The 20,179-nt window shown below is 35.5% G+C and overlaps 3 protein-coding genes across 3 annotated transcripts; all 3 read left to right on the top strand.

Annotated features, from left to right (window-relative positions):
• Positions 1–10,937: 10,937 nt before the first annotated feature.
• Positions 10,938–11,784, top strand: LOC145158601 (uncharacterized). Its single transcript, XM_079077476.1, has 2 exons — positions 10,938–11,245; positions 11,319–11,784. The coding sequence occupies exons 1-2, from the start codon at positions 10,938–10,940 to the stop codon at positions 11,782–11,784; spliced, it is 774 nt and encodes a 257-aa protein (XP_078933602.1).
• Positions 11,785–15,116: 3,332 nt separating this feature from the next.
• LOC145161313 (uncharacterized) lies at positions 15,117–17,179 on the top strand. Its single transcript, XM_079080815.1, has 3 exons — positions 15,117–15,627; positions 15,727–16,104; positions 16,332–17,179. Exons 1-3 carry the CDS (start codon positions 15,196–15,198, stop codon positions 16,956–16,958), a joined length of 1,437 nt encoding a protein of 478 aa, XP_078936941.1. The 5' UTR covers positions 15,117–15,195; the 3' UTR covers positions 16,959–17,179.
• A 1,816-nt stretch (positions 17,180–18,995) lies between these two features.
• Positions 18,996–19,838, top strand: LOC145161315 (17.5 kDa class I heat shock protein-like). The gene has a single exon (XM_079080816.1). It carries the CDS (start codon positions 19,124–19,126, stop codon positions 19,616–19,618), a length of 495 nt encoding a protein of 164 aa, XP_078936942.1. The 5' UTR covers positions 18,996–19,123; the 3' UTR covers positions 19,619–19,838.
• Positions 19,839–20,179: the final 341 nt, after the last annotated feature.

Below are 20,179 nucleotides of genomic sequence, written 5' to 3'. Positions count from 1 at the left end.
ATACCTATATGTTAGTATATGAAGATTTAGATTAAGTACTGTGACATCCCCAAATTTTACGGCCAATTAAAAAACTTTTTCTTTATGCTTATTTAAAATAAACTAGTATTTACAAGCCTTACATCAATTTATTTAATGGTTTAAAACTCCTTAAATTGCTCGGCAGATTCAAACATCAATATCATTGAACCTTCGTACCATTACATGTGATACAAAGAAATTTAGTTGGTCAGGCTTGGGAACCTAGTGAGCTCATAGGATTTTCAACCCACGATAATTTAATTAAAATCTCTTAAATATATCTCTTTTACACCAAACAAATAACCCGATTACTCATTCTCGTTATTCTCACTCTTTGATGCTAAATTGACGATCTCAAGGGACCTATCCTAAAGGATCGTTAGAAGTAACGAGTTAGTACAATACTACTTCTGGGATTTCGTAGCAGTCTATGTCAGTAAGGTAACTATGATGGGGATAGAGTACTCGAATGAACACATACTCCATACTACAGGATTGTATGATTCATTAACACCTACAGATTGCGACTCCGCTAGTGTTCCACTGGACTGTCTAGAAGAGCCCGTGGTCATCATCAATACTCTGCTAGATGATTGGTCCTAGTAGTATAATAGTACAATGCCTGACCTCTCACCATTATTTTATTTTCCCTTATCCCTTCATTACCCAACACAATTTAAATATGATAAAATACATATACAATTAAAATCATATCATAATATTGTATCTAGTACAGATATCAAGAACACAGATAATAGGCACATATAACATTTAATTACCTAAATACTTTGTATCTATGTGTAAGATGAAAATGACTATGCACTTACTTGTTAGAAGTGGATGACTTGCAATTATGGCAGCGCTTCGTGTAACACCTTAGCCTTTTCTTTTTAAAGGCCTACATATAATTATCACTAAGTCTTAGTTTTATATCTCTCGCGACTATAATAACGACAATCTAGATTTCTCATTAATCCCAATGTCAACATCAAGATCTATCAAGTAAGGAATAACCATGTAAGATCATATCGGAGGTAGGGTCCGTTTGGTATACAAAGTATACTGTTTGGAAATCCCACTTTAAACACCTCACTAAATCTAGCCTAGATATTACCCCAGTAAGCAGATCAATCAATATTATGACATGTAATCACTGATAAATCTTGTTTATGACATGTAATCATTGATAAATCTTGTTTATAGGTTCATAATAACAATAATGAACTTAAACATAAGTTACACTTAAAGCGAAATAGGTGTAGCTTAACTGGCAGAGTTTTCTGGTAAATCTTGTTGGACTCTCCGTTCTCGACTGTCTTTATATCGACGGGTTCCTATTCATGAGATCTTCAACTCTCGTCTACATTGTTTTAGCTGACACCCAACCAGATTTAATTTCGATTTATGTGTCCACACTAGTGTGCTGAAACTTTGAAAAATCATAACTTCTTCCTATGAAGTCAGATTTAAGCGTTCTTTATATGCACGGTCTCGCTTTTACGATTACTAGGATTTTTTTTAGATTACTCGGGTTAATAATCAACCGATCTCTAATTCACCTTTTATGGAATGTTTTGCCGTATAGGGTTGAACGCGAAACTTCGACGAATCATAACTTATTCATACGAAGTCAGATTTAAGTGTTTCTTATATCCACATAATTGTCGTCACGACCACTACAACTTTCATCAAGACTATTTATCCTAAATAGTCTTTTATTTTTTGACGTTTATTTGACGTAATTCGTTAGTTTTATAGTAATAATGTTTTATTCAGATATTATAAGCCCATAATATTTTCCCATAAAACATGTACGCAATATATTTATATAAGTCGCATTGTGTACGAAGGACTATTAATTATTATATTTTTTTATTTTACTGTAGCCCGAACTTGCGGGCGTTACAAGTACTTAATGAGTTAAGTAGTAGATTATCTCTTAAGGAAACGACGAGATATAATGGTATGAGACATGTGTTGTGTAGGACTATGGTGAGACCATAACATTCATGTGAAAGATTATGAGAATGAGATTATGATTCTTTTAGGAATGAGATGATGATTCCTTCAAGAATGGAGATAGAAGATTCCTTCGGGTATGCGATGATGATTCCTTCGAGAATGTAGATAAATGACTCATGCAAGAATAATATTATGTGTGGTTATAGAATATTGAGAAAGGGTTCCATGAGTGGAACAAGGTAAAAAGTTTCCTAAGAGAAACTTGATGTAATTTGTGAGGGATTAAGTGTAGAGGATTCGTAAGGGATCATTGTAATTCACGAGGGATTCAAGAAAGGAAAAGTTGCCAAAGGATCCACAAGGGATCAAAGTTGGGGGACTTACTAAGAATGGTTTGTGACATCCTCATTTTCACGGCCAGAAAAGACCGATTTTGTTTATGCTTTATAAAAATCAGAGTACCTCTTTTAATAAAAATGTTGCGGAATTTGTTCCCAGAAAAACATGATAAATACGTTATCAAATCATTTCCGAAGAAATGTATTTCATTCATTTTCAAAACATTGGGATGCCATCTTCAATACAGAAACATAAGCATAAACATAACTTACATTCATTTACACTAGTGATCTACATCTCTTTTAAATCTCTCAGTATAAAGTAGCTTCATATCGACACATGTGATACAAATAAGCTTGAGTGGGTCAGGTTGGGAAACCTGGTGAGTACATAGGGTTTTCAACCCACAATAATATAGTTAATTTGTTTCTTCACATAATACATGTCAAACAATTAACCCGATTGCCCATCCCCATTTTCTTCATTTAATATTCCCTAGAGAATTATCTTAAGGGTCATCTCCTATATCGTATTTACCTCTCATCTCTTTACATCACATTTCCTTATATGTTCGTTCCTAAGGACTTTTCCTAAGGATCATTGCCTACAACACATAGACAGTAATGATTTGGGGATTACCCCCTCAATACGTGCTTAGTAAGGGTTGGAGTATCATCGCATGAATACGTAGTTACAACATCGCGTGAACTCGTAATTCATAGTAAGGGTTAGAGTATCATCACATGAATACGTAGTTACAACATCGCCTGAACTCGTAATTCATCACCTACAGGTTATGAGCCTGCTGGTGTTTCCACGGGGTTGTCTAGAATAGTTTGTGGTCGCCATCTATACTCTGGTAGATGACTACATCTCCATATTGTCGGACAAGGTTATGGTATCTTTCATCCTACATCACCGATTCATCATCACCTATCTATCCTCACCTAATTATCATCACCTTCCTATCATCACATATCTCTCATCATTTTATTTCATCATACACCAACTATTTCATCTACCCATGTTTTATCCCAACATATTTGTAGATATAAAATAAATATACAGTTTGAATCATTTAAAACATGTATAAAATCATTCACCCAACATAGACAATAAGTATTCAGATGATATGCACACATAGCACGTAATTTATATAAAATACTTCATATCTATGTGTAAGATGAAAGTAACTATGCACTCACTTGAAAAGGTGGTGACTCGGTACTCGGACAACACTTCGTTATCTCAAAACAATTTTCCCTTGACAAAACCTAGTATCAATACCACTAGGGTTTAGTCTAACGTTAACTGCGACTAATTAATAGTCTAGCTATTATTACTATTATATAAGCGTTAAGCAACACTCTTATATAACTCATAATAATAGCCCAAATAATTATTTTAAGGTCCTAATAATGTTATTATATTAAAACATAAGCTATACTAAAGATAGGGTAGTCGTAGCTCACTTACAGCGGGTTTTCTCGAAAACCGGGCTTCGCTGGAGCAGCGTTTCCGAGCTGAAAAGCTCTTTTCTCGAGGCTTCAGGAGCCTCGGGGCTTCCTTCGGGTGCTAGGGGGTTTACCTAAACTTTAGGGGGGTTTTGGGGGCTAAAGAGAGAGAGTGTAGAGAGAGAAAGTTGAAGGGGAGAGGTGTGGGAAATGAAGGAACCTGGCACCTCTATTTATAGGCTGATTTCCTGATGGACTCGCTGAGTCAGTTCACTGACTCGCCGAGTCAGTGCCATGTGTCATCACCTGATGGCTTTTCTTGGGGAGAAAGCCTTGGCCCATATTCAGCCACGTCATCCCTTTTGCTGCAGCACCCTGCCGACTTCTAAACCCCGTAACGTTTGCATACGAGCTTCGTTTTTGACGTTATTTTTTTTCCACGCGTAGGTAAAAACAAGATCTACAAGTTTCATTTAGACTCCATCGGCTAATTCTCGACCGATCTTAAATTTAACAGTAGGAGGAGATTAGACTGTTAAATGACCGCGAAAAATTCGTATCTCCTTCATACAAACTCCGTTTTCGTCTGTCTTTTTTACCGTTGAGTTCCTATTAATGAGATCTTCAACTCTCATTTAGGTCGCGTAAGCCAAAAACCGCTTGAACTAAAATTCGAGTTTCGGGTCGTGCATTGCTATGCCAAATCTTAGAAAATTCATAACTTCCTCATACGAAGTCAGATTTGAGCGTTCTTTTTTTTGTATATTCTTGGTTTAACGTACACTACAACTTTTGTTTAGATCACTAAGTCCAAAAGTCGCTCTATCGTAAATTCACTATTTACGTTTCCCGGTGTCGTGCCGGTTTTGCCACGAAACTTCGACGGGCCATAACTTCTTCGTTATAACTCGGATTTCGGCGTTCTTTATATGTACGGAACCCTTGGAACATATACTACAACTTGGTTAATATTACTCCTTATAAATCGTCTTCCATCAAAAACTCATTTTTGATGCTCATTGTCTCTAAATTGACTAGCACGGATCTACGGACGTTACATGGTTGTACTGTGGTAAGTTAGAATTATGTTGTCCCCTATATGAGGTGAAGAATAGATGATTAGACCGGTTGAGTCTCGGTGAGAATATAAGGGCAATACATTAGAAGATGAGAATAGAGAGGAAGGAGACGAGAAGAGATGAGAATGGGACAAACTAAGAGTGAAAAGAAGAGATTATGTTGGAGAAAGAGAAGGTATGAGATGGAATGAGAAAAGATTATGAGGAGAGGGGGAACCGTTCTGAAGTGGTAAAGTCAGATTATCAAATAAGTATGACAAGAAATGAGAAAGCATGGGGTGAGATAGAGTAAGTGTATGAGGTGCATATGAGAAGAAATGAAAATAGAATAGACGAGATGAGAAGAAGAGATTATAGTTAATGAATATGATTTCATGAAATTAGAGTTTGATATAACTCACCGGACCTGTGGTCTGATGTTGTAGATTTTTCATGTATTACAGGTTCAGGTAGTAGTCGTTGTATAAGAGGAGTTGGAAACACCAAGGATTTAGACTAGAAGTAGAGTTTATTTTAGTACACTCTTGTTGCTTTAGATTATGATTTTTTGTAAACCCAAAATAGCCTCTGATGTAAAATGTTTTTGAGATTTAGAATTCTGCAATTTATAGAAAACTCTGATAAATCCCTAGATATTTAGATGGAAAAATTGAGTTCGTTACAATATTGAAACCACAATATGATTTTTGGGTCATGGTTAGACCTAAATACGAGGCAATGTTAGAACTAAACATGTTTGTTAGACACAAGCTTTTATTCAGAATCTCATAAAAAATGTAAGAGTTATAAATATAAACAATTAGTATCATTACCTACCGTTCGAACGTATTATTGTGTATGATTTACAAATGATGACGATAATTTTTTAACATGGATATTATCGTTTATAAAATACTTTTTTCCCACAAACATAAAGGTGATTAATTTATAAATAAAAATTAACCTTTTTTTGTAAATGGTCATGACATACGTAAACAACATTTCAATCGGTTCTCTACCAGACAAGGACAATTATATGACTCTTTTATAGAATAGTATTGTGATTTGAGGATTGTCCTTAAACATGAGAAGAAGTTATATGTCATTGAAAATCCCTTAGATGGAACACCATCTTAGATCATATATGTTTTTGTTTGAAATGTCTTAATAATGAAATCCAACGTACAGAATAATTTTGCATGCCTTATAATGCAATTATGATAAAAAAAAACCTCTAGATGCATGGATATAAAGTACCTTGATGGATGTGATATGTGATTCCAACTAAAGAAGACGTTCATATAGAAGAAAAAGCAACTTGTTTGAACATTTAATGCATTTAAGATGATGATAGTTAATCAACTGGCAATTGCATCTAAACTATATATGTAACGGCCGTAGATCCGGGCTAGTCAATTTAGAGATAATAGGGGTCGAAAACGACTTTTCGACAAAAGATTATTTAGAAAAAATAATCTTAACCAAGTTGTAGAATATGTCTCAAGGGTTCCGTACATATAAAGAACGCCGAAATCCGAGTTATAACGAAGAAGTTATGGCCCGTCGAAGTTTTACGGCAAAACCGGCACGACACCGGGAGACGTAAATAGTGAATTTTTGATAAAGGACTTTTTAGCCTTAGTGATCTAAACAAAAGTTGTAGTATACGTTAAACCGAGAACATACAAAAAAAGAACGCCCAAATCTGACTTCGTATGAGGAAGTTATGAATTTTCTAAGATTTAGCATAGCAGTGCACGACCCGTAACTCGAATTTTAGTTCGAGTTGTTTTTGGCCTACACAACCTAAATGAGAGTTGAATATCTCATTAATAGGAACTCAACGATAAAAAGACAGACGAAAACTGAGTCCGTATGAAGGAGTTACGAATTCTTCGCGGTCATTTAACAGTATAATCTCCTCTTACTGTTAAATTTAAGATTGGTCGAGAATTAGCCGACGGAGTCTAAATGAAAGTTGTAGATCTTGTTTTTACCTACGTGTGGATATAAAGAGCGTCAAAAACGGAGCTTGTATGCGAAAGTTACGGGGTTTAGAAGTCGGCAGGGTGCTGCTGCAAAAGGGGTAACGTGGCACAATATAGGCCACCCACGTTTTGCCATCAGAATGGTGACACCTAGCATGGACTCGATGAATTGGAGGCCAACTCGACGAGTAGAGCAGGATTCCAGCCTCTAAATAGAGGTGTCGGGTTCCCTCATTCTTCACACCTTCCCAACTTCACTTTCTCTCTCTAAGCCCCCAAACCCCCCCCCCCTCCCCCTAAGCCTAGGTAAACCCCCTAGCACCCGAAAGAAGCCCCGAGGCTCCCGAAGCCCCGAGAAAAGAGCCTTTCGGCTCGAGAACGCTGCTCCGGCGAAGCCCGATTTTCGAGAAAACCCGCTGTAAGTGAGCTACGCCTAACCTATCTTTAGTATAGTTTATGTTTCAATATAGTAATGTTATTAAGAACTTATAATGAGTATTTGGGCTATTATTATGAGTTATATAAGTATCGTTATAATATCTTTTTAACCACTCGCGGTACGGGGAATCTAGTTTGGAGGGCCGCTTGGGTTGCTGGATTCAGAAGTGCTATATGCCAAAATGATCCTGCCCTCCGGTGTTTCATGTCTGGCCCCTGTCTGTACATAGTGGGTGAAGAGTATTGTTTAACGCTTATATAATAGTAATAATAGCAAGACTATTAATTAGTCTCGTCAAACATTAGACTATACTCTAGTGGTAATGATACTAGGTTTTGTCCGAGGGAAATTGTTTTAAGATTAACGAAGTGCTGTCCGAGTACCGAGTCACCGCCTTTTCAGGTGAGTGCATAGTCCCTTTCATCTTACACATAGATATGAAGTATTTTATATAAACTACGTGCTATGTGTGCATATTATCTGTATACATGCTATCTATGCTGGATGAACGATTTTATACAGGTTTTATATGATTTAAACTGTATATGTATTTATATCTACATAATATGTTGGGTAAAACATGGGTAGATGAAATATGAGTTGGACGATAAGTTGAGAGGTAATATAGACCATGAGGTAAGGGTGAGAGGTGGACGATGTGAGAAGCCTTTTTCCAAATGTTGGCCCCGTCATCTAGCAGAGTATGGATGACAACCACGGACTATTCTAGACAGTCCAGTGGAACACTAGCAGGCTCGCAACCTGTAGGTGTTGTGGACGATGTGTTCACCGATGTACTCTAAAAACCCATTGACCTGTATCGCGAGTGGATTCTTGAAAACGATACTGTCAATAAAACCCTGGAAGATGCGCCTAAAGGACTCTACCGGCAGAAGCGCCTAATAGAGAACCTCATAACCCCGACAGATGCGCCTAAAGGACTATACCGATAGATGCGCCCCATAAAGAATGTCACAATTTTGGCAGCTGCGCCTAAGTGATAGTATTAGCAGCTGTGCTTGACAGATGTGTCATTAGCAACGATGGATTTCGTGCCTATTCCTTAGGATAATTCTTAGGAATTAATGAACGAGGAATAGTTGATTCTTAGGGTGGATCCTTAAGAGTAAATAAGATAATGGGGATGGGTAATTGGGTTGATTGATTGTTTGATGATTAAACATAATAATTATATTATTGTGGGTTGAAAACCCTATGTACTCAACAGGTTTCCCAACCTGACCCACTCAAGCTTATTTATATCACAGGTGTCGATATGAAGCTACTTTACACTGAGATATTTAAAAGAGATGTAGATCACTAGTGTAAATAAATGTAAGTTCTGTTTATGCTTATGTTTCTGTATTGACGATGACATCCCAAGGTTTTGAAAATGAATAAAAAATACATTTATTCAGAAATGCTTTGATAACGTATTTATCATGTTTTTCTGGGAACAAATTCCGCATCACTTTTATTAAAAGAGATACTCTGATTTTTATAAAACATAAACACAATCGGTCTTTTCTGGCCGTGAAAATGGGGATGTCACAATATAGAAAATAACAAGTATGTTGCTTATATAGAAAAAATTATCAAAAATGTTATTATTATTTGCAATTTATTAATTTTATAGGGTAAATGTCAATGTAGTCCAACTATGTTACACCTTTTGGTTTAAATGGTCCCTTTGTTTTGTTTTGTTTTTTGTTTTTTTTTTTTGCTTTTAAGGGGTACGAAATGTTATTTTACCTATTATTAAACCCCTTATGTAAAAAGTGAAGGGGTATGCCGGTTAACCACGTCCTAGTCAGTTGGTAGCGTGTCACACGTCATTAAAATTATGCCACCTAAGCCACCACCATTGCCACACATACCTTATCAATAATTAAGCTTGCCCTACAAAATCTTTTGTAAAGAACGTATTCCCGGTCGCTGTCTTCTTCCCCTTTTTGTCTTTCTGATCCCCCGAAAAATCTCAAATATGGCCGTTTATATGAAGATCAAACTTCTTTTCGCTGGAATTTTTACAAGATACCCCATAATTAGTTCCGTAGATGGAGCGGAATAAAGGTTCGAAAATGTCGATTTCGCTGGAATGAAAAAAATGAGTTTGTGGTGTTCCTTGAAAGATTCGCAAACGAGATGTGTGTGGATGTTTACTTTTGCATGCCTCATATTGAATTTCCAAATGGATTGAGGATATTAGCTACTGAAATGGACTACCATGAGTTCATCGAAGTAGGGTATTCTTGTGGTTGTGTCGTGGATGTATACATGGATCCTCTTGGTGTTAATGTACATCAATGGATTATTGATGAGCAAGTTGAAGTCTATGGTCCATCAGACAACCATTATAGTGTAGCTGAAGTCAATGAGGAAGTACTTGTTGAGGGAGCTTTTCAGAATGACCCAAAAGAATTACAAGGTAATATCCATGATGATCTTGAACATGTTGATTGCATTCCTATGACTAAGACCATAAACGATATGTTTTTGAGCAAGTTATGCCCCAAGGAGCAGTTAACCCCATACAGTCCACCTCATGAGGATCCATATGTTCATATGGATGATAGTGGCGCAAATCTTGAGGATGTAACTACTTATAATGAAAATGTCCATTGGAAAAAACAAAAACCTATGTTAGGTATGCGATTTGAAAGTTCAAAACAATTAAAGCATATGTTATGTAATTACGCTGTTGCTAATGGGTATTAGTTGTGATACAAAAAAATGATACTAGGAGACTTTTAGTTTAGTGTTGTTTTGGGCAGTGTAACTTTAGACTGTAGGCTTCATGGATGAGTGAAGAACATTCTTTCCAGATTAAGTCTCTCTCATATATGAGCATAATAATGTAATAAATTTCAAATTGGGATCAATTGTTAGCTATGCTTAGATTGACATCCATTTCACAACTGAGTTCTTAAATAAAAAAATAAGTGTTAGGCTGCTTAGGAAAGAGGTCAAACAGACTTTTGGAATTGATGTGAGAGTGGGTCGGTGTAGGAGACCAAAGAAGCATGATATTCAACTAATTGAAGGCACATTGGTTGAGAACTATGCAAAGATTTGGTCATACGATGAGGATATAAGAAGATCAAACCCTGGATCTACTGTGAAAATAGATGGGAATAGTATGCTAGATGGAAAGAGATATTTTAGTAAGTTTTACGTATGTTTTGAGGGACTAAAGCAAGGTTGGTGAGACAGTTGTAGAAGAGTAATAAACCCGAACGACTGTTTCTTAAAAGGGTTATGTACCGGAGAGTTAATATTTGTAGTTGGAAGGGATGCTAATAATCATATTTTCCCAATATCATGGGCGGTTGTTTGTGTGGAAAACAAAGAGAACTAGAAATGGTTTTTGGAGAATTTAAAGGATGACTTAGAAATGGAAAATGGTTTTGGTTTTACTTTGATGTCAGATCAACATAAGGTATGTCACTTACTCTTTAATGTCATATTAACTACATGTAAGTTGTATTGATTTTAAAATTGACAATTATTGTGTAGGCGCTATTGGAAGCTGTGAAAGAGATATTGCTACTGCTAAACACAGACAGTGTGCAACACATATTCTTGCCTACTTCAGGAAAATATTCACTGAAGTACACTATGAGAAGTTGTTATGGAAGGCATGCAAGGCATCCACTAAGCCTTATTCAATTTAGCAATGAAGGAAATTCAAGTTCTTAATCCTACAACCTTTGATTATCTTATGGAGAAGAACCCACAATCATGGTGTAGAGATTTCTTTCAGGAGGGCAAGATGTGTGATGCAGTAGAAAACAGATTATCTGTGAGCTTTAACATTGTCATAAGAGATGCAAGGAAAAAACCAATCATCAAAATGCTAGAAGAAATTAAATTGTATGTTATGGAAATGCAATTTAACTTGAGCATGAAAGGTAGTTCATGGCCTGAATTTAAACCATGTCCAGCAATCACAATCTTACTCAATCAGTTGAAAAAACCCCAAAGGTAAATAATTTATCATTTTATTAAAAATGATCAAAACTATTAGCATAGACTAACTACTTTATTATGTCATTAGATATTGGTACATTTTACCAACTGGTTTAAACCAGTTTGAGACAAGGAACTTGGCAGAGTCCTTTGTGGTTGATTTAGACAATAAGACATGTTCTTGTGTAGTGTGGCAGTTAAATGTGTATGGGTGTGTGCATTCAGTTGCAACCATATCCTACCTGAATAAAGATGTTGGAAGTTATGTGGATCCCATGTACTATGGAGCATTTTATAGGAACACTTACAAATATCCAATTCATGGGATGAATGGTAGCAATATATGGCCTTCTACTGAATTCATCCCACCATTGCCACCTTTGAGGAGGAAAATTCCAGGAAGACCAAAAATTAATAGAAGAAAGGACCCAAGTGAAAAGACTACAAGACACACTATGTCAAAGGTTGGGAAGAAAATTCTATGTAGTGTGTGTAAGCAAGTTAGACATAACAAGGTTACATGTCCTCAAGTTGAGAAGCCTAAAAAGCTCTAGGTGAAGAAGAGAAAGAGATCAACTAGTAAAAATTTTAATTAAGGGGAAGGAATAAGTGGAGCAAGACCAAATGAAGATGCAAGACCTGAAGAGAAAGGAAAAGAGGGTACACAAAAAAAGAAGCTTTCGATAAGGATTATCAAGAAAAAAACTAAGTAAAAGGGTTGAAAGGAAAAATGGAGAAGGAAATACAGGTGATAAACCGTTGGTTATTGAATAGGGAAAAAGTTTCATTTTGTATTACTATGTCGTAATGGTTGAATGATGTTGGATTTAAGTTTGGGTGTTTTATGCATGTTATGTACTAGAGTTGGTTGTTACAATAATAAGTGTGTTGTTATTTGCATGTTTGAATCTATGACTATATGTAATGTAATGGACATGTTTGGTTTTATTTTGAAGCATGTTCCCATTAGTAGTGCAAATAAGTGCATGTTCTCTATTATTGTATGTCTTTGTGGGTCAAAAGAATGTACTTACTAAACATCAAAAGAATTAGCATTTTCATTAACGTGAAATACGATTACAGACACATAATTTACTTATTAAACATCACAAGAAAATACCAATACCAATCCCTTACAACTTGGAAACTTTTATCACAAAGAAAAATCCCAACTAAGAAGTAGCAAAACTTTAAGCTTCCTAACATCATAGTGAAACTTCTTATTTGACCTAACCAAACTTGCAATCAACTGTGCCTCACCATTTCTGTTTGTTGAGTCCACTTTGTCTGCCCAACATATAAACCCATCACGGGGACCTTGACAGAAAACATTTGCGAGTAAGATACGAAAAGGAAAATAACCATTTTCAAGTCTAGGGCTACAGTTGAAGTTGAAGGCGAATGCAATCGAATATTACCTTTTTGGGGCAAGCATAAAAGGGTCGTCCAGGATTGGACAGAGTAGTTGAGGTTCGTAATATGGCATCAAATCCACATGAACATTCGACCGATTTCATCGATCCCTTCATCTTCGTAATGTTACTTGCAAAGAAACAAGGACAACAGAGAGCAAAAGAGGATAAAAATGGCCAGATACTAGTCTCATCTGTATATATATTCGAGGCTAAAAGGTGAAAGGACAAAATTACCTCCAACAGTACTGAATGAGGGTTAGTGTCTTAAAAAACCTTATTTTAAATTTTATAATACTATTAATCTAAAACAAACACATTCCATAACATAACATAAAACATAACCTAACTTTAATCAGGTCTTCGTTTCCATTTTAGATGAGTAAGATTACATTTAGTTAGTTTATACAAAATTATATGTGCTTACACTGGTCTTCAACCTCCACCATCACAACATAAACAAGACACCACTAAACAACAACATAACACATTAACCCTAACCCTAACACAAACACATCACTACGTAAAGAACACAAACACAACCATACCTAATCAAAAGAAACACATCGACACTTAAAGATCACTTCTTCATTAGATAATGAACTTTGTCCACCATGAAACCAAACATAAACACCGCCATTCCCACCACCAACACAGTCAAAGATTGCACTTTTTTCTCTGTAAGCTCTAAACGAAGTTGCATAGCGAGTGAATCCACCCTCGTAATGACCATATCGCGACTCATTTCCTCCTTCATTCAATCGACTTCGATGTTCTGCTCAGCAATATGTGCCCTATAGTTGCAAAAAATAGTGTGTAGGTCGCCAAAGTTGAGCATATCACGAGAATTTATCGATATGGAATAAGGTGATTGTAGCGGTGGGGTAGCCATCTGGTGATTATCATGAAAACGAAAGTTGTCCGCTTGTCGGACTTGGTTTGGCCGAAAATGCGAATAAACAATTAGGGTTTGCTTGAAAATACCATTTCTTTTAAGAACATAGGGTCCACAGTAACCCTTATGGCCCAAGAAAAGAATCGGATCCAACTCAGTGACATGTACACCAAGTTTACTCAGAGTTGATTCGATAGCTTACGTGGATTGTTTTTGGTATTGGAAACCTTTTAAAACAGGTAAACGGACCCATTTAGCCGGTCAAATAACATTTTGTACCCCTTAAAAGCAAAATAAATAAATAAATAAATAAACAAAAAGGATCATTTAAACCAAAATGTGTAACATAATTGGGCTAAGTAACATATACCAAATTATATATATATATATATATATATATATATATATATATATATATATATATATTGTGCTCTAAGTACCCATTTTAACCATATTTCCGCCCTAAAGTCAATCGCATCAACTTTTTGACATTTGATTTAACATCATTTTTTTTCTTTTTTGTCTTTTGTTGTTTTTTTTATTGTTTTTTTTCCTATTTTGTTTTTTTTGGAATTATTAATTCTTTTTTAATTTATATTATTATTATTATTGTTATTATTATATTATTATTATATTTTAATATTATTATTATTATTATTATTATTATTATTATTATAAATTTCGCACAAAATTTTAACATTCAGAAGACATTATAAATTCGAACGGATATATAAAATCGGTTTTTAAATATTTTTTATATTTTACTATTAATATTATTACTGTTATTTTTATTATAAATTTCGAACAACATTTTATAAATCGGACATTATAAATTCGAACGACTATATAAAATCGGAAACATTGTATAGTGTTCGAATAAATGTTTTCAATCCGCATAACGCACCACGCAATTGTAATACCGTACCAATTAATATCCGTAATTAATAGGGATAAATTTTGCTTTTGTTCCGATTTTATATAGTCGTTCAAATTTATAATGTCTGATTTATAAAATGTTGTTCGAAATTTATAATAATAATACGAATAATAATATCAATATTAAAATATAAAATTTTTTAAAAACCGATTTTATATATCCGTTCGAATTTATAATGTCGTACGAATATTAAAATTTTATGCGAAAATTATAACAATAATAATCATTATATTAAAACATAATAATAATAGTAATATTATTATTATTATTATTAAAATATAATAATAATAATAATAATAATAATAATAATAATATCAATTAAAAACAACAAAAAAAAATAGGAAAAAAAAAACAACAACAAAAGACAAAAAATCAAATCAGGTGATGGAATCGGAAAAGAATGAGGTACTTATAAAAACCCTATATATATTGTGTTAAGAAGAATGTTTGTATCATTGTCAATTCTAATCTAGATTAACCGGGTCAGATGCGTCATGAACAGGATTTGGGTTTAAAATTTAAATCTAATAAACGATCTTAATTTTTATAATTAAAGAATCTGGATATAAATTTAATCCACTTATTTGTCAAAGATAAAGATTATAAAACAAAGAAAAAGGAAAGACTTTGGTGAAGGGGAGAAACAGAAAAAGAAGAGAGTGAGCGTGCGGACACGACATTAGTGATTAGACAAAAAGGTTGCACGTTAGAACGACGGCCGATGGTCGGCTGGTCATTCTCCACTCTTTATTTATCCCTTCGAACCCAAGACACTCCCCCTTTACTAGTTCCCACTTCAATTCTCATTCTCTCATTCTCTCTCTCTCTCTCTCTCTCTCTCTCTCTCTCTCTCAACCTGATGATGAGGACCTTGTGCCCAAACGTAGACAACGAAGATGCTCTTGAAACAGTGCTCGAAGTTCCGATACCGGAGGAAACCTTCGATGATACCAAGATCAACCACAACACCAACTCTTGGAAAACCTTGAAATCGTGGATGAAACCTCATTCCACCGATCAAAGACGCCAATTTTCTGACTACGGTGGTCGGAACGCTGAAATTCAGCTCTTGCTCGGAGTCGTCGGAGCTCCCCTCGTCCCTCTTCCCATCTCTTCTGGCCACCCTAACATTATCAACCCAGATAACCCCATCGTAAGTCCAATTCCAAGATTTCTTGAATTGAATGAATATGTAATTTAGTTTTCTCTGTGCTGATTGGTGCTAATGAAGTATTGAATCTGACTTATGTAGGAGGCTTCAATGGCTAAATACATCGTGCAACAATATATAGCTGCGGCGGGAGGAGAAAGGGCGTTGAATTTAGTTCAAAACATGTACGCCGTAGGGACGGTGAAGATGGTGGCGTCAGAGTGCATCGCCGAAGACGGAGTAACTATGAACTGCGGTGGTGGTAAGGCGATGAAGGCCAAAAACATTAAAAACGGCGGTGGTGAGATGGGTGGGTTTGTGTTATGGCAAAAAAGACCGGACCTTTGGTCTCTAGAACTGGTTCTTTCCGGATACAAAATCAGCGCCGGCAGCGACGGGAAGGTGGCGTGGCGACAGACACCGTGGCACCATTCTCATGCATCTAGAGGCCCCCCCAGACCTCTTCGTCGTTCCTTACAGGTAATATTCAATTTTGAAACTTTCTCTTTAATTTAACTTTGACTTTTAGGAAAAGAAATTTACCAAAGTCTTTGCCACCCAAATTGATCACTCTAATTTCTCCAAAACTGGGTCCCATTTCAATCAGCCAACCATGATCGTTAGTAGTGGAGCACGTCTTTCACACGTCTTAGCTGCTAATTGTTCCAATTTCATGTCTAATTAAAGTCAACTCTTGATTTTTACAGGGTCTTGACCCAAAGTCAACCGCAAATTTGTTCAACAATTCGATTTGCATAGGGGAGAAGACAATCAATGGGGAAGATTGCTTTGTGTTAAAGCTGGAAGCCGAGCTTTCGACTCTAAAAATACGAAGCAGTACAAACGTAGAGATCATGAAGCACACAATTTGGGGGTATTTTAGTCAAAAAACAGGTCTTTTATACCAACTTAAAGATTCACATCTCATAAGAATAAACACACCTGGAAGTGATAGTGTGTTTTGGGAGACAACCATGGAGTCACTAATCCAAGACTACCGGACCATCGATGGAGTCAACATAGCTCACGGTGGTCAAACCACGGTTTCATTGTTTAGATTCGGTGAGGACTCTGAAAGCCATTCACAGACAAAAATGGAGGAGATTTGGACGATTGAGGAGGTGGATTTCAACATAAAGGGTCTTTCAAACGACTGTTTCTTGCCACCAAGTGACTTGAAAAAGGAGGATGATAAGCAAATTGTTCATGATGCCACGAGTGGTGACAAGTTTATTGGAAGCACCAAGTTTGCCTCCAGGAGCCGAGGAAATTCGTCTAGGTTTGGTGTTCATAAGATTGTGGCGATTGATTCTGATGGTTTTGGGGACTTGTGACGTTGTTGTTGTTTGATTATATCATGTTTTGTACATATTTTGTTGTACAAGTTGTATAATATTTATAGATAGTGAATCGTTTGAGCTTGTGCTCTTAGACGATCTTATATAGGATGTTAGTCGGATTCTTTCCATACTAAAAGTTTATTTACCTAAATGATATGTTTATTTTTGTTGTGCCATAATAGATAAAGTAGATTGATCGTAATGATTTTAGAAAATCTCTTCTACATAGATATACAAAATGAATGGGTTCCTCACTTCCTTTTATGGCTCCCCGATATTGTGATGTCCGGGGAAAAGGGCTCGCAGTTTAGAGATGATGATAATAAGCAGCATTTTTAGGGCTGCTTTGCAAACCTTTTTATTGAGAGTTAATTACACGAATGGTCCCTATAGTTTGGGGTAATTTGCATGTTTGGTCTCTAACTTATTTTTTTAACTCGGAAGGTCTTTACCGTTTGTTTTTGTTGCGCGCTTGGTCCCTGTCTTACCTAAAAATATTATTTTGCCCTTGATTTTTTAATTTATTTAAATAAACACACCCCAACCTCACTTCCACCTTACCTTACCTACCCCACCTTATTTAAATAAATTAAAAAATCAAGGAAAAATAGTCTTTTTAGGTAATACATAGACCAAACGTGCAACAAAATCAAACTATAAAGACCTTTCGAGTTAAAAAATAAGTTAGGACCAAACGTACAAATTACCCCAAACTATAAGGAACATTGGTTTAATTTACTCTTTTGTTGACCATCATTTGATTGACACCCTCAATGTTTTAACTTTAGACATTTCTTATGGGGTGCCCAGAATTTATCCGATAATATGTGAAGGTGATGGTTATAGATATACCAAGGTTATACATGATCGTTTTCTGCTTTGCAGGATTGTGATCGTAAGATCGAACTGGATCGTAATATCTTACCATAAGCATTTTTAAACATAAAAAATATATATTCATCCATCAAATAACCATCCAGTTAACAATAAATACTTTAAAACATAAAAAATACATTTCTAATATATTATTTAACAATAAATAATTCAAAATGGGCCTTCTATGTGGTTAGTCCAAAAAAAATATTTGAGTTTTTTTTTATGTACTAACGATCTTGCGATCTTACAATCGATCCTACAACGATACTACCGGAAAATGATCAAAGTAAGATCGGGATCGTACGATCGTTCGATCATGATTGCGATTTTAACAGCCTTAAGATATACAATATGTTAGATATATATCGATATACTAATCAAATTCCATTTTTAGTGTTTCTTGTGTACAAAGTTACTATAGGATATGTTTAACAACGAATTTTCGAAAACTTTTAATTTTTAAGAAAAAACTTGATTTGAAGATTTTTTTTTTCAGACGTACGAGTTTAAAACTATTATCTAAAATAAAAATGGTAATCCAAAATCTACTTCATAACTTTCACAAATCTTAATGAATATTTTTTTTACTTTTATATAAATAAACAATACTACCTTCTACTTTTATATACCGACTAATTTATCAAAAAATATCATATTGTAGTGCATTTCTTAAGACCTAGTTTGCTACACTTTACATGAGATTCTCATGATAAGTCATGATGGACTTGGTCTCCTTTAGATATGTATAATGTATTTCTATGGAATGTGTGACTGATAGTAAAACAAGAATTGTAATATTTTGTGCTACCAAAAAAACAAAATAAAATATAAACTCATTCCGATTATAATGCTAAAAACTTATTAAATCGGTCGTGTCCTAATAGTCTATTATATATTTATATGTAACAATGGTATCATAAAAGTAGTTATTACTATAAAACACATACAGAACAAAATTTTGAGTTTAGATCATGGGTCTTTATAGAAAAAATGGAATCATTTGTAAATTTTTATATGAATATGTGAATTCCAAGTTGGGCTTAGTAGGATGTGACAGCCCAATGAGTTTTATGTTAGTCAAGCCCATTGCTAGATTATTGAAGTAAAGAATACTCTAGAAAGGCATCAAGCTGCTTGCAGAATTTCCTGGAACCTTCAAGACACTATCCAAAATCAGTTATATAAACCACGGGTATCAATCGATAAAACAACACAAAATTTCAATTTCCAGTTAGCAATTGTTGGATCTCTCTTTAGTCTTTGCTTAGCGATCAGTAACGAGTATGTCGATCATCCCAAGCTTTTTCGGTGGTCGTCGAACAAACGTCTTCGATCCCTTCTCCCTCGACATTTGGGATCCTTTCGAAGGCTTCCCCTTCAACAACAACAACAACAACTTCCCTTCTCTCTCCGATCGCGTCGGATCTTCTGAAACATCTTCGTTCGCGCACGCGAATATTGACTGGAGGGAGACTGCGGATGCTCATGTGTTCAAGGCGGATGTGCCGGGGCTGAAGAAGGAGGAAGTGAAGGTTCAGGTTGAGGACGATCGAGTGCTGCAGATCAGTGGAGAGAGGAACAAAGAGAGTGAGGAAAAGGGAGACACGTGGCACCGTGTTGAGAGAAGCAGCGGGAAGTTTATGCGAAGGTTTAGGCTGCCGGAGAACGCGAAAGTGGATCAGGTGAAGGCGGCGATGGAGAATGGTGTGCTGACTGTCACTGTGCCCAAAGTTGAAGTGAAAAAACCTGATGTGAAGTCGATTCAAATCTCTGGTTGAATTTGAAAGGTATCTCATATATGTGTGGATATTAGGCTAAATCCGTAAGTCGAATAATGTATGTGGTTGAAGTCGAATAGTGTCTCCCAGTATTGCAAATCTACTAATCGGAAATTTTCATTGTACGAGTCGGTTGATTAGGGTTTTGAAGTTGTGTTTGCGTTCGTACGTGCTGTGTAAATGTTTCGTTAATCAGTGAGAACAATGTCAGCTTCTGCAATTTCAGAGACGTGTTTTCTGCTTCTTTATTTCCTTTAACAAAAATCGTAAACATATCCTTGTTTGAAGGAAGTAGTTTCATTACGCTCATTACTGGACTAGGACTTTATCAACGTTAAAGTTAAAGGGTAGGAAACATAGTGTTTGTAGCTTCATAACTCGTGACCCCAATTCATTATAGCATTTTCAGTAGATGAGATAGAATTTTTATGAATGTAGCGAATAAATCATGTTGAATTTTATGAATGGAGCCCTTCTTTCTTAATAAGCATGATGAAACATATGCAATTTCTGATATCCAAAGTGTGCTAGGTTCTTTTTTTTTTTTTTTTTTTTAGTTTC

Source organism: Lactuca virosa, chromosome 2 (assembly GCF_052849685.1).
Source record: "Lactuca virosa cultivar CGN04683 chromosome 2, Lactuca_virosa_CGN04683_v6, whole genome shotgun sequence".
Taxonomy (NCBI): domain Eukaryota; kingdom Viridiplantae; phylum Streptophyta; class Magnoliopsida; order Asterales; family Asteraceae; genus Lactuca; species Lactuca virosa.
This window is presented reverse-complemented; position numbering and strand designations above follow the sequence as displayed.

Excerpts from the sequence above, each read along its gene's own strand:
- LOC145161313 (XM_079080815.1), top strand. The coding sequence starts at position 15,196 with ATGGTCGGCTGGTCATTCTCCACTCTTTATTTATCCCTTCGAACCCAA. Across the intron at positions 15,628-15,726 it reads TCAACCCAGATAACCCCATC|GAGGCTTCAATGGCTAAATA; the intron begins GTAAGTCCAATT and ends TGACTTATGTAG. Across the intron at positions 16,105-16,331 it reads CTCTTCGTCGTTCCTTACAG|GGTCTTGACCCAAAGTCAAC; the intron begins GTAATATTCAAT and ends TGATTTTTACAG.
- LOC145161315 (XM_079080816.1), top strand. The coding sequence starts at position 19,124 with ATGTCGATCATCCCAAGCTTTTTCGGTGGTCGTCGAACAAACGTCTTC.
- LOC145158601 (XM_079077476.1), top strand. The coding sequence starts at position 10,938 with ATGAAGGAAATTCAAGTTCTTAATCCTACAACCTTTGATTATCTTATG. Across the intron at positions 11,246-11,318 it reads CAGTTGAAAAAACCCCAAAG|ATATTGGTACATTTTACCAA; the intron begins GTAAATAATTTA and ends TTATGTCATTAG.